Genomic DNA, 15,054 nt, shown 5'->3' with positions numbered 1-15,054 from the left:
TTCTGCTTCATTGACTATGCTAAAGCCTTTGATTGTGTGGATCATAACAAACTGTGGGAAGTTCTTAAAGAGATGGGCGTACCAGACCATCTTATTTGTCTCTTGAGAAACCTATATGTGGGCCAAGAAGCAACAGTGAGAACTGGACACGGAAGCACTGATTGGTTCAAAATTGGGAAAGGAATCCGGCAAGGCTGTATACTGTCACCCTGCCTATTTAATTTATACGCAGAGCACATCATGAGAAAAGCAGGGCTAGATGAATCAAAAGTTGGAATTAAGATTGCCGGAAAAAATATCAACAACCTAAGATATGCAGATGATACCACTCTAATGGCAGAAAGCAAAGAAGAACTAAAGAGCCTCTTGTTGCGGGTGAAGAAGGAGAGTGCAAAACTTGGGTTGAAACTAAACATTAAGAAAACCAAGTTCATGGCATATGGCCCTCTCAATTCCTTGCAAATACCGTATTTTTTGGACCATAAGACGCACCTGACCATAAGACGCACCTAGTTTTTAGAGTAGAAAAACAAGAATTTGGATTCTACTTTTACGCCCTGGGAGCAGCTTGCCTTTCAAACCTTCGATATATAAAAGAAGGGGAAACATGCTACAAAGGCACATCTCGCGGAGTCTTTCCAAAGCGACGCCTGCGCTCCACCGCTGCAGAAAAAGAAGTGATGCGTTTCTCACCAGTGCTGGCAGCCCGGGTCCTGTGAGAGGACGAGTGGAAACGAAGCAACCCTTGGGTCTGTGCTGCGGAAAAGCCGCAAGCGCCGGTGTCGCCTGGGCTCCTGCCTGGCTCGCTTGCAGAAAAGAGGCTGCTTGCTAAATGAGCTGGGCAGCAGCCCGGGATCAGCGTTTCTGAGTGGGATTTCTCAGCGCGACTCAGTTGATCCTGGGCTCACTTAGCAAGCAGCCTCTTTTCTGCAAGCGAGCCGGGCAGGAGCCTGGGATCAGCTGAGTCGCACTTAGAAATCCCATTCAGAAACGCTGATCCTGGGCTCCTGCCTGCTGAGACTCCGGATTTGAGCCACAGACCAGAGGAGAACACCGCTAATCAGGTGAGAGGCTGGGAGTCCGGATCCGACGCCACCGGCCAGCTGGAAGTCCCGGTGGGCGGCCCCACTGCCACCGAACAGCTGGGAGCATCGGCAACCTTCTCTCGTGGCCGCCAGTCACCTGGGAGTGCTGGTGCTTTTGAGCAGGAGTGGCCATCAAGCCCCAGGCTCCCAGATGACTGGCAGCCCCCAGAGAAGGGTGCCAATGCTCCCAGTTGTTCGGCGGTGTCGGGGCCACCCGCCGGGACTTCCAGCTGGCTGGCGGCGTCGGATCCGGAATCCCAACCTCCCACCTGATCAGCGGTGTTCTCCTCTGGTCCATGGATAAAATCCAGTGTCTCAGTCTCCCAGCTGATTGGCGGAGCGATGGGGGAGGAGCAGAATCTGGGGTACCACACCTTCGGACCATTAGACGCACCCTCGTTTTCCTCCCCACTTTTGGGGGGAGAAAGTGCGTCTTATGGTCCGAAAAATACAGTAGATGGGGAAGAAATGGAGGTAGTGACAGATTTTATTTTCCTGGGCTCCAAGATCACTGCAGATGGGGACTGTAGCCAAGAAATTAAAAGACGCTTGCTCCTCGGGAGGAAAGCTATGACAAATCTAGACAGCACACTGAAAAGCAGAGACATCACCCTGTCAACAAAAGTGCGTATAGTCAAGGCTATTGTCTTCCCAGTTGCAATGTATGGCAGTGAAAGTTGGACCATAAGAAAGGCCGAGCGCCAAAGAATTGAGGCCTTTGAGCTATGGTGCTGGAGAAGACTCCTGCGAGTCCCTTGGACTGCAAGGCCATCAAACCGATCAGTCCTAGAGGAGATCAACCCTGACTGCTCTTTAGAAGGCCAGATCCTGAAGCTAAAACTCAAATACTTTGGCCACCTAATGAGAAGGAAGGACTCACTGGAGAAGAGCCTAATGCTGGGAAAGATTGAGGGCAAGAGAAGAAGGGGACGACAATGAGGTGGCTAGATGGAGTCACTGAAGCAGTAGGCGTGAGCTTAAATGGACTCTAGAAGATGGTAGAGGACAGGAAGGCCTGGAGGAACGTTATCCATAGGGTCGCGATGGGTCGGACACAACTTTGCAGCTAACAACAACAAAGTTGTGGACTACCTGTACCATTCTGGAAAAATGGCTGTCCAGTCTCTTCTTGAACATGATAATGCACCTACAACTTCTGGAGTTCCACTGATTAAATGTTCTGTCAGGGAATTTCTCCTTAGTTTTAGGTTTGATCTCTAATGAGCTTTCATCCATTACTTCTTATCCTGCCCTCAGGATCTTTGGAAAATAAGATCATCTCTTCTCTGACAGCTCCTCAAGTACTGGAGGAGACTAGACTAGACTAGACATGTCTAATTTTCTCAATTGTTCATCATATGGTTAGTCTCTAGACCCCTTAGCATATTTGGTGCTCTTTTCTATGCTCTTTTAAGCATAAATGATCCCTATGCTCAAAGCTGTACTTAGACATTGGAATGAACCTGGTTCTGTTCTTATTGAATAAGTAATTATACCTAGATCCTTGTAGTATTTTGAAATCATAGATCATCAATTTATTGAGGTGTTTGGTGCCCCTACCCAAATATTAACAAATACAAAAATCAAACAAACTACATTTTGGTGTAACATTATGGTTTCTCTCAGGCACTGGTAACTGGGGAAAATAGACTAATCATAAAAAAAAGCATTCAAGATGGCGGACGTGCTGGGCTGAGCTCCGTAAGCTCCAGCTGTTGGGCGTCCCTTAGGAGCCCCTCAGGGGTCCTCCTAGGCCCTCTGGGCAGGGGATTTGGACTGTTAAGACTACGAGGCAGATAATGAGGTAGACAGTGAGGTTTTTACTTTCCTGTTCGCTCCCGTCTGCGAGTTGGCTGCTTCCATCTGCTTTCATCTGCCGCTATGCTCGGCTTTCTCGACCTGCCTGTTTTTGCTGCCCCGGCGTCTCTGGGCTGTTCCCGGGACGTTGTGGCTGGCAACGACGGCGTTCTCCGCCGCTCTGGGCCGCCGTGGGCCGCTGAAACAGCGACATCGTCTTCCAACAGTTCTTGGCCGTTCTCGGCGGCGTCCTCGGAATATCCTCATGATGAAGGAGTCGCCTGCGGGCCATTTTGGCAGCGGCGGCAGCGGTGGTGGCATTTTCATACTGTTCGGCCTGCCTCGAGCTGCTTTTGGCGGCTGCGGCGTCTTCTGGCCGTTTCGGCGGCGGAGAAGATGACTGCTGGTTATCTCGCTGGCAACGATGTCTTCTGTGCCATTTTCGGGCCGCTGCCGGCGGCGGAGGCGGCGATGGCGTCCTCGGGCTGCGGAGAGGACGACCGCGGTGACGGCGGCGGTGTTTTTCGTGTCGTTCCGGGCCGCTTGCGGTGATGGCGGCGACGGTGTTTTCCAGGCCCACTGGCCCGTTTCACCGGCAGCGACGGCATCTATGGCAATGGCGGCAGCGACATGGCGGCGGCTGGTGTCTTTGTCCAGTCAGCGGTGGCCGTAGCAGTTCGGGTGGATTACCAACTTACCAACTTTCTATCTGCCTCCTTTCTCCCCTTTGGACTGGGATGGACCTGGGCACAAGCCACAGTGGGAGAGTGGCTTGCTCTACATCGGCAGCCTCATAGAGGTGGGAGCTCTATGGGACATGCCCCACCCAGGGTGTATATTTTGGACCACCCTCGGGAGCAGATTTGCGACCCGTCGTGAGAGGACGGGTTGTGGTCTGCTCCTGGGAGCACCCAACCGAGTGGCAGTAAGTTGGTTGATGTTCCAAATGTTCACTCCCTACCCTTTGATCCTCCTATTGGACCTTTTAATTACGGGACTGCCTTCCCTGGACTTTTCCGGACTTCATGTATCGATATTCCAGCACGGACTTGTTCGCCCTCAGGGGTGCCCCCCTCCTGGGTGCGTCCCACCTTCTTTGCCACCCCCAGTCTCGATGAAGGGCCCAATTATTGGGACCCTGAGAGATGGCCGGGCAAGGGCAGGGGCCTTCAATATAAATTTAATAGGAGGCCCCTGATTAACTTTTTAGTGAAATTTTTATGGTGTTAGGGAGAGGGGTGGGAGTGGGTGGTGGCTCTTTGACTATGGGGGGTGGTCATACAACCGTGGTTCAGGCCAGGCCGGGGTCTGGTCGCGTAGGGGGAGAGCGGGGTGTGGTTACATCTGGGGCTCGGGAGCGGGTCGTGGGACTACCGATTCCCACGACATTGGGGAATGGCAGCAGGCGCATATACAGAGGGCCGTATCGTCAGCGGGAGGGCCGTCTCCACTATTTACAAGCGGTGAGGCGCTCCGACCCTCTGTTTCTTCCCCGAGGTTCCGGGAGCGAGGATGCGCAGCCTCCTGAGCTCCGGCTGGTGTATCTGAATGCCAGGTCCGTGATTAATAAAGCTCCCCTTGTGCAGGATTTGGTTGAGGGTGAGCATGCGGACCTGGCTTGCATCACGGAGACCTGGTTGGGTCCAGAGGGTGGGGTCCCTTTGGTTGATCTCTGCCCACCAGGTTTCCGAGTGCTACACCGGCCTCGGGCTCAAGGTAGGGGCGGGGGAGTGGCGGTAGCTATTAGGGAGACCTTATGTCCACGGGAGACCACCGTTCCTCAGATAGTCAGGTGTGAGTCTCTCTTTTTGAGGTTTGGTCCGGGGGCGCAGTTGGGCTTGCTGCTGGTGTACGTTTCGCCTAGTCGCACAGCGGCAGCCCTGCCTGAGCTACTCAATGTCCTCTCTGGGTTGGTGATTGAGTTTCCCAAACTTATAGTTTTGGGTGACTTCAATCTACCATCCCTGGGAGGGTCATCTGAGTTAGCTCGGCAGTTCATGGCTTCCATGACGGCCATGGACCTGACGCAGGTAATTTCTGAACCAACTCATGAGGGAGGCCACACCCTTGACCTGGTTTTCTTATCTGGACGGTGGTTTGATGATCTTGGTGGGGGCTCTCCATTTATTATGCCCCTGTCATGGACAGATCATTACCTCCTGCGGCTGGTCTTCCGTCTTGCCACCCCCCGCCGTGGGGATGCGGAACCAACCAGATGGTACCGCCCCAGGCACTTAATGGACCCTGATGGGTTCCAGGCAGCGCTGGGGTCCCCACCTGCCTCCGTTGCTCACAACTCGGCGGATGCCTTAGTGGAAGCCTGGGAAAGGGCAGCCACTGAGGCACTTGACCGAGTTGTACCCTTGCGGCCCCTGACCCGGTGCAGATCCCAACGAGCTCCATGGTTCTCTGCGGAGCTCCGGGAGATGAAACGTCGGAAACGGGGCCTAGAGAGCTGTTGGAGGTCCAGCCGATCCGAATCTGACCGGTTGCGACTAAGAACCTATATTAGGTCTTATCTCGCAGCGATGAGGGCGGCGAGGTGTAATTACTTCTCTGCCCTCATCGCGTCCGCAGATAATCGCCCGGCCGCCCTGTTTAGGGTGACTCGCTCCCTCCTTAATCAGGAGGTGAGGGAGGATCCCTTGTAGGGTCGTGCCGAGGAGTTTGGTCAACATCTGTCAGATAAAATCGCTCGGATTCGGACCGGTTTGGACTCCAACTGGGCAGAGTCCGACGATCAGGACACGGGCGGTCTTGTCAATGTTATCTGGGAGGAGTTTGATTCTGTGACCCCTGATGAAGTGGACAGGATTATGGGGAGGTTGAGCTCCACCACATGTTTATTGGACCCGTGCCCTTCTTGGCTGGCTTATGCAGCTAGGGAGAGGACACGAGGCTGGTTCCAGGCAGTTATATCTGCTTCTTTGAGTGAGGGTAATTTCCCCACCGTCTTGAAGGAGGTGGTGGTGAGACCTCTCCTCAAGAAGCCTGCCTTGGACCCAGCTGTGTTAAACAACTTTCGTCCAGTCTCCAACCTTCGCTTTCTTGCGAAGGTTGTTGAGAGTGTGGTGGCGCATCAGCTCCCTCTGGTTCTGGATGAAGCGGATTATCTAGACCCGTCCCAATCGGGCTTCAGGCCCGGGGACAGCACGGAGACGGCATTGGTCGCTCTGGTGAATGATCTCTGGAGGACTCGGGACAGAGGACATTCCTCTGTCCTAGTCCTATTAGACCTCTCGGCGGCTTTCGATACCATCGACCATGGTATCCTGCTGCGGCGTCTCAGGGGATTGGGAGTGGGAGGCACAGTTCTTCAGTGGTTCTCCTATCTCCTGGGACGCTCGCAGTCGGTGTTGGCAGGGGGGCAGAGGTCGACCCCAAGGGCTCTCGTTTGTGGAGTTCCTCAGGGGTCGGTCCTCTCGCCTCTCCTGTTTAACATCTACATGAAACCGCTGGGTGAGATCATTCGTGGTTTTGGAGTTGGGTATCATCAATACGCCGATGATACCCAACTTTTCATTTCGACCCCAAACCACCCCAGTGATGCCCTCGCTGTGATGTCCTGTTGCCTGGAGGCGGTTCGGGTCTGGATGGGGAGGAACAGACTTCAGCTCAACCCTGACAAGACTGAGTGGCTGTACATTCTGGCATCCCGGGACATTCAAAATGTTCCATCTCTTTCTATGGGGGGTGAGTTTTTACCCCCCGTGGATAGGGCTCGCAACTTGGGAGTCCTCCTAGATTCACGGCTTACTCTAGAAGATCACATAGTAGCCGTGACTAGGGGGGCTTTCGCTCAGGTTGCGGCCCTATCTGGACCGGGATGCCCGGTGTACGGTCACTCATGTGCTCGTGACCTCTCGTCTGGACTACTGCAATGCTCTTTACATGGGGCTTCCCTTGAAGACCACTTGGAGGCTCCAACTGGTACAGAATGCGGCCGCAAGAGTTGTCTTGGGAGTTTCCCGGTACTCCCATGTTACACCTTTGCTCCGCGAGCTGCATTGGCTACCAGTTGTCTTCCGGGTGAGCTTCAAGGTCTTGGTGATGGTTTTTAAGTCCTTACATGGCATGGGTCCGGAATACCTCGGGGACCACCTGCTGACGGCGTTGACTCCCCTCCGCCCTGTGCGTTCCCACAGAGAGGGCCTCCTCAGGGTGCCTCCGGTCAGAGAATGCCGGCTGGCGGCCCCCAGGGGGAGGGCCTTCTCTGTGGGCGCCCCCGCTTTATGGAACCAACTGCTGGTTGAGCTCCGGATGGCACCGGATCTTCGCTCCTTCCGGCGCGGGTTAAAGACCCATTTATTCGAACAAGCTGGCCTGGCCTGATGGGGGAACGTAAGGGTTTTAATTGGTTTTATATTCTGATTGTTTTAATTGGGCAATTATTTAATCCTTTTTTTAACTTTTGTATTTCTATTTATATGCCCTGTTCACCGCTCTGAGTCCTTCGGGAGAAGGGCGGTATAAAAATTCAATTAATAATAATAATAATAATAATAATAATAATAATAATAATAATAATAATAATAATAATAATAATAATAATAATAATAAAAAATCTTGGGCAATAAATATATCCATAAAGTGTTTTTTAAATCAATTTTTAAAGTTTCTGCTATAAGTCATTAACACTTAGATCACTAATGCCCAATATTTAGTAAGATAATCAGGCATTTGTTACACCTGCCCAGGCTGGGCCCTCAGAAAAGTAAGACTCTTGAATCCATTGAGTTGAATCAAAAGAACTTTTAAAGAGAGAATCTGGATGCATAAAGTTTTGCAGAATCTGAAGGTCCTGCACAAAGCATAAAGCAATTCTTTCAGTTTCTCAAACCCAACTCCCCCTGACGAGTCCACCAGCAGCCAATGTGATGCTGAAAAGATGTTTGGAGAACACTGAGTGCTAGACAGATAACAGTTCACACTCATGGCATCATAGACTTGGAACCTGACAAAAACCAGCTGGGAAGGAGTGTCTTGTCTCCAAAGACAGTCCCCTCCCTAATTCCCAAGTTAATAGCAGAAGCAAAAAATCTCAAGCATGTGATCCCCACTTCTTCTCAGCACAATGGCAGAACACCAGAATATGAATGGTGGACCTGACATGTTGCCCCTCTGAACAGTTATGTTAGTCCCACAAAACAAAACACAATAAGGAAGGTGAAAAGAGGCTTAGGGTTGACATCTTACTTAGGCTTATTAGGATATTGATTATGAAACAGTTTAAGGAGCCCAGCAGCTTTAACGTGGTATTGACCAACCCATTCATTTTGGGATTTGGGAAAATCTTTCCCCGCAACTAAATATTGAAACTTTCCCCAATGTCTCATTGAATCTAGAATGTCCTTAACTTCAAAGTGTTGTTCCCCTTCTGTCATTAAAGGCTCAGGCAGTGATGGCAATTCAGGTCTAGGGGGGAGGTAATCTCGGTCTTTAACAAATTGCAGTGGAACACTGGGTGAATATGTTGAAAATATTTGGGAAAATCTAGTTCCACTGTTACTGCATTAATAATGGGGAAGGGACCTAAATATTTGGGTCCTAACTTCTTCAATGGGTGCAGAGATTGCAGGTATCGGTTGGATAGGTAAATGTGGTCACTGACATTAAAGGTTTTCACTTATTGTCCTCTTGCTTTTGAATGCTTCCCTAGCATCTGCAAGGGTCTTTCTCACAACCAGCCAAGTACTCCATAATTGGGAGACCCACTCTTTTAAAGAAGGCACAGGGGATCATTCAAAGTAGCTCAGGCATGGGTGTGAAGTCTTATCCCATAGCCACCTTGAAAGGGGTGAACCCTGTACTGCTGTGTGTTGACTTATTGTATGCTACCTCCACAAATGGTAATGGGTCTGTTCAGTTGTCCTGTTGATAATTAATGTAGCACCTGAGGTATTATTCCAATACTGAGTTCTTAATTCACACATACCCTATTAGTTTGGGAGTAGTGACTGGAGCTAAGCCCCTGATCAGTCCTCAGAAGGTTTAGGAACGCTTGCTAGAACTTGGAAGTGAATTGCACCCCCCCTATCGAAGATTATGCATTGTGGGGCTCCATATAGTCAGCAGTCATTGCACAAAAAGCTTGGCTAGTGCACGTGCCGAGGGAATTTTCTGGCATGGGACAAAGTGCACCTGCTTGGAAAACAAATCAGTTATAACCAGTGGTAGGATTCAAATAATTTAACAACCGGTTCTCAGAACAGAACCCTTTAAGAGCTTTCCCGCTTATCATTAGTTCTCTGTATAACTAGACAGGAAAAATTTCCGGACCCATGTGGCCCTTTCCCATATGCACCAATTGGGAAACTAGAGAGATGAAGCATCTATTCCTGAAATTACCTCTGAGAAGCACCATCTAGTTTTCGCCTGAGTGATGTGATCAAAGGGTTCTCCATTTGGTTTCTGTTGTTCCTCTCTTGGACTTTTGGGGAGGGTTCCCCCCCCACCTGGAAGGAAGTTGAATGAAAACCAAACATGTTCCAGAAAACAGATTTATCATAACCAGTTTGCGGAACTCAACAGAAAATTAGGTATTGGTTCTGCCGAACTGGTGCGAACTGGCTGAATCTCACCACTGGTTATAACACATATAACCATATTTCCTGAGCTTTCTGGGGAATTCCACTATGAAATCCATGGAAATTGCTGTTGGCTCAGTCACCGGTTGGAGCCCTGGAGTTTTTTCCTGTTGCTGCTTGGCAGAGGCACAAATTTGGCAACTTGCTACATAGCTTTCAATGTCCTTTTTTAAAGGATAGCCACCAAAACTCCCTTTTAATTAAATTTAATTTTTCACAAAACCAAAATGCCCAGCAATTTTTGAATCATAGCTTTTACCCAGAATTAGTAGCCTCTTGCTCTCAGGTATATTTAGCCCCCACCCAGGCTACATCGACCCATATGGAACATTCATTTTTGTGATTTTGAAATCACTTGTCTTCCTGTCTGTCTGAGGATTCTCTCATGCTCGCACTATGATCATGACTGGAGCGGCCAGTTGGTGCAATGGGATTAATGTTTTGATGTCTGATTTGGTACAGTTATATTGAGGCATTCATGACAGGGTGTCAGCCAGAAAATTCTTGCCTCCCGGGAGGTAGTGCAAAGTAAAGTTAAATCAATCGAAGTACTGTGTCCATCGGACTTGCTTGGGCAACAGCCTCTGCTGAGTTTTCAATGCCTCTAGGTTTTTGTGGTGGGTTCACACACTTCGAAAGGCAGTTTAGTCCCTTCAAGGAAATGCCTCCATGTTAAGAGTGCCCAGTGCACGGCGTAAGGCTTCTTTTCCCAGGCTGCCCATTTCCATTCAGTCTCTGACAGTTTTCTGGAAGTGCAGGCACAGGGTTATGGATTCTCTTGTTCATTTTGTTGCAAGAGTACATCCCCTACAACCACTTCGTTAGTGTCTGCCTGAATGATAAATAGGGTGTTTGGATCTGGGTGTTGGACAGGTTTGGCTGCAAATAAGTGTTTTAAATTCCTTGAATACTTACTGCCTGATACCTCATAGTTCATTTTAAGGGTTGGCTAGGTTTGGGCTTGTCTTTAAAAAATTAGCGATGGGGAGTGCGATCTGGACAAAAGATGAGATGAATTGGTGGTAAAAATTGGCAAAGGCCAGGAAGCTTTGCTGGTGCGGGGTGGGGCCCAATTCAGTATTGCCTGGATCTTTTGGGAGTCCATCTTGACTCTTTTGGACTCTTTTACTCTGACGGAACTCGCACTTGGAGAGTTTGGTGTACAACTTAGCAGCTTTGTCATGTTAAAGGTTGTGCTCTTGTTTGCTCCATATTAAAAAACAAAACCAGAGCCAAGTAATCGGAGAAATAAAACTTTTTGTCAGTTGCAGATTTGATATTACTGTTTTTTATCTTACTTCATTAATCTGTTTGCAGGATGGCTGTGATTTCATGTGCCGTTCTAAACCACAGAATGTACCAGCTGCATATCGTGGTGTTGGTGATGACCAGCTTGGAGAGGAATCAGAAGAGCAAGATGACCACTTGTTGCCCATGTGATCTGCATCTTTTATTTGTGTACAGTTCTTACACAAATGACATCCAGTCAGTTATCCCCTCAGCTAATTCTCCTTTTAAGCCACTTGCTTTCACTTTAAATACCCATTCTTTTTTTTTTATTGAAAAGTTTTAAAGTACAATTTTCCTTTAAAAATCCCCCCTTCCCCCTCCCTCCTCCCCCCCCATTCTTATGCACACTATTTTTCATATTTGTGATACAAATAAATTATGTGCAAGGTTTATGAACATAAAGCTGTACTAAAGGAGTTTTAGACTAAGTGACTGCTCAGAACCATTTTCCAAAAGGGAAGAGATGTGATTATACACAGAAAAGATAGTCCATGGAAGAGGAAAGGGTTTGAGAAGTAGTATTAGTAGGATTTGAGCTACCATGACTGAATGTACTTGCATATTTCTTACAGGCTTTAGTCTTGAAAAACACTGGATTCTGATTTTCAGTTATGCAATTATACACTTATTTTATAACTCAGTGAAGCCTGTCGTTGCTTTTTCAAATATTTTGGTGACACTGTAGACCAAATAGAAATATCTATATTTTCTTAACAAAGGAGAATAGTCTATTGACTGGGGGGGGGCATTGTTAGCCAAAAAGGATGCTGTCAGCAACATATTTAAATGGTCTAAATTTAAATGGCAATATTTTAGAATGGATTTAAAAGAGCAGACTTTAATAATAATTAACACTGCTGTTTTAAACACATTCTATTTAAAAGCTGGTCTTTTATCTTTCATTCCAAACAGGATAGTGCCAGCAAGTTGCAAATTATATAAAATATAAAGTCCAACAATGGAAAAGATTTTTAACCAAAAAAAGACAGAGTAGGAAACCCCCAAATCTCTGTGGACAATGTTTTTCTGGTCCTGTTCGAACTATTTTAGTGTTTGGACTAAATATTTTTAAAACTGGTGAATGTTAATGCTTTTATTTCTGCTTATAAGTATGTATAGTGTCAAACCTGATCTGTTCCTATATATGCCTTCTTTTTTTTAAAGGATAGAACAAGACAGGCCTGTTTGCTTCAGGGATTTGCTTCCTTTTCTTTGGTGCATGTTGTACTGTTTCCTAATGACAATTCTCAAAATTGCATTTAAAATGCAATTAGGACTCCTGAATTCACTTGAATTTGCTGGGAATATTAGCTTTTGGGGAAATGAGGGGAAATAAATATTTATATCTTTACTTCATCTCTTCCTAGTGGAATTGGTGGATCTAACTGGGAGTAAATCTACAGGTATATCTATAGGCTATATCTATTCTTATTCCTTTTACAAAGAGGTGCTGTAGCTGAGATAAGATTTGAGACAAAGTATAGCCCTCATTGCCAGGCTCTTTTATAAGAGAAAAAATGGGCCATTACTTATATCATTTTTTCATAGTAAAGTTTAAAAGATTTTGTATTAAAGAAATGCAACTTTAAAATTAAAAGTCTTGAAATTTTAAAATATGTGAATGCTTAAATTTTTCCAAATAGTTTGTGAATTACAGCTAAATACATTTTAGTTGAAAACAGAGTCATGATCTCAATATAATTTTGTGCTAACTTTTCTTTGGAAAACATTTATACATCCTACAGGCCTAAATCAAATGAAAAGAACAAGGTTCAATGGTAGGAAATAGGGCTGGAACAGCTCTGATGATAGGTGTGGGCTAAATCTAGAAGCTGAAGCTGAAAAATATCACATACATTCTTTCATTTGTTGAAAGCTGAAATAATTTGGATTATACTAGATATGAATATAGAAAAGCAACTTACAGATAGAACTGCACTTCAGCAAAGAAAACTTTTCAATGCTGACATTGTAAACTCTTCTAGTGCAAGGTGAGCTTTGCATTTTACAGGATGCTAACATTTCTAATAGGAAATAAAACTTTTTCCAAATTTTTCTTAAGTTTAATTCATATTAGGCTACCTTATACTCATTCAGCATATTACCATAAATTATGATAAGGTACAGATTGGGCGAGACCTGGCTCAAAAACAGCAACTGTGAGAAGGACCTTGGAGTCCTAGTGGACGATCACTTGACAATGAGCCAGCAGTGTGCAGCAGCAGCCAAAAAAGCTAATAGAATCCTGGGTTGTATAAACAATCAAGATCACACAAAGTATTAGTACTGCTTTATAAAACCCTAGTAAGACCATACCTGGAATACTGCAACATATTTTGGTCACCATACTACAAAAAAGATGTTGAGACCTTGGAAAAAGTTCAGAGAAGGCCTGGAGACTAAAATATATGAAGAACGGCTGCAGGACTTGGGTTTGACTAGTCTAAAGAAAAGAAGAAGCGGGCGACATGATAGTAGCATTACAGTATTTGAGGGGCTGCCACAAAGAACTGGGCATCAAACTATTCTCTAAAGCACTAGAGGGAAAGACAAGAAACAATGGTTGGAAACTGATCAAAGAGAGAAGCAACCTGGAATTAAGGAAAAACTTTCTAACAGTGAGAACAGTTAACCAGTGGAACAGATTGCCTTCAGAAACCGTGGGCACTTCATCACTGGAGGTTTTAAGAAGAGACTAGACAGTCACTTGTCTGAAATGCTATAGGTTCTCCTGCTCAAGCCGGGGGGCTGGACTAGAAGACCTCCAAGGTCCTTTCCAGCTCTATTCTATGTATTCTAGTAATGTTCTACATTAAATATAATCTCTAGAAAATATGAATAAAATAATAAGCTAAGTACATTTCCCTATTTGCTCTTCTGTTTAATTGCATATGTGTGTGTGTGTGTGTGTGTGTGTGTGTGTGTGTGTGTGTGTGTACCGGGGTTGCTTTCAGGTTGAAAGTTTGCAACTGACAGAAGATGTCAGAGTAGGGGTGATTTTTCTGATTGCATGGAGCACACCTTTGACCAAACCACTAGGCCAGAAGAAAGAGAAGTGCACCTCCCTACCCACAGGCTACAGAAGATCAGGGAACCCAGTGCAGTCAGGAAACTGTCAAGGGCCCCAGTGAGGGAGGTAGCTGGGTGCCCAGTGATATCAGTCAGCCCCAACAAGAGAGGGTTCCCTTGGAAACCCCCATCGAAAATGGGAGTGATGGGAATACCCTTTACTGAGAAATCTCCGCCCCCTTGAATTGACAGAAGCTGGAGCCATGGGGCCCTAGCAACAGTCTTTGGAGAACCAGGTGTGGGTCATTGAACCAAACACTGGGTTTCCCAATATTGGGGCTCCTCAGCAGCTGGTGGGCCCTTCTCCAATGGTGTCAGTGCAGGTGGAAGGTATTTACACTAAGGCCCTTTTGGATTCAGGTGTGCAAGTCACGTTATTATATAGGGATTTTTATGAAAATATTTGACTTATAATGCCATACAAGAACTGGGTGATTTGAAGATCTGTGGTATTGGGACTGAAAAATTTCCCTATGATAGATATTTACCAGTACAGCTGACATTTGGGCCTTTTATTGCCGGGTATACAGAGACCTTTGATACTCTGGCTATTGTGTGCACTCGCCCCCAGGAGTTAGTCAGGGTTCATTGATAGTTGGGATGAACACCAGTTTGGTTAGGCGGTTACTCACCCCAGTTATTCCCTTGGGGAATGACAGCGAAGGATGTTCACTCTGCACTGCAGACAGTATGTCAGAATTTGGTGCGGGTGCATCGGGCCACTGCAGAGGAGGTGGGGCAGTTATGGAAATTGGATAGGGAAAAGATGATAATACAACCAGGGGACGTGGTGTGTCTGAGGGCTTCCATTAAGTTAGATTGGGAGCAGCCTGGCGTGTATCTCACTCTTGAACCCAGCCCTAAGGGACAGAATGGTGGAGTGGAGTTAATTCCAGAGGTAATCTCCACACGGGTTTTAGAGCAGGCAAAAGGGTGAATCTTGGTTGGGGTTAGGAATATCACAGGCCTCCCTGTACAGCTGTGGGATCACATGTTGTTGGGGCAGGTGAGCCCAGCTACTCCGATTGGGTGTCTGGATGGTAAGGGAGAGACTGAGGGATATGTTTCAGTAGATCAGTTCTGTCCCAAAAATACACATTCTGAGTGGCGGGAACGAGCGAGAGAACAGCTTTGGAAGTGGAGATGTTTATTCTCGAGAGATGATTTTGATGTGGGCTGTGCTAGGAGTCCACGGCATGAAATCTGACTGAGGGAGGATAAACCTT

The 15,054-nt window shown here is 46.9% G+C and overlaps 1 protein-coding gene across 4 annotated transcripts in view; it reads left to right on the top strand.

Annotated features, from left to right (window-relative positions):
- M6PR (mannose-6-phosphate receptor, cation dependent) overlaps positions 1–15,054 on the top strand; it is a 79,621-nt gene that overhangs the window by 29,946 nt on the left and 34,621 nt on the right. The window contains exons 7-8 of one of the 4 annotated variants that reach the window (XM_081317597.1): positions 10,787–10,954; positions 11,924–13,619. In XM_081317597.1, the coding sequence (XP_081173723.1) occupies positions 10,787–10,909 (123 nt within the window). In that variant the 3' untranslated portion in view covers positions 10,910–10,954; positions 11,924–13,619. Of the gene's footprint in view, positions 1–10,786; positions 13,620–15,054 lie in introns of those variants that run through there. The other 3 variants (XR_014025106.1, XM_081317598.1, XM_081317596.1) reach the window with 3 other exon arrangements.

The sequence above is a fragment of the Vipera berus genome, assembly GCF_964194415.1.
Source record: "Vipera berus genome assembly, chromosome: 2".
Taxonomy (NCBI): domain Eukaryota; kingdom Metazoa; phylum Chordata; class Lepidosauria; order Squamata; family Viperidae; genus Vipera; species Vipera berus.
This window is presented reverse-complemented; position numbering and strand designations above follow the sequence as displayed.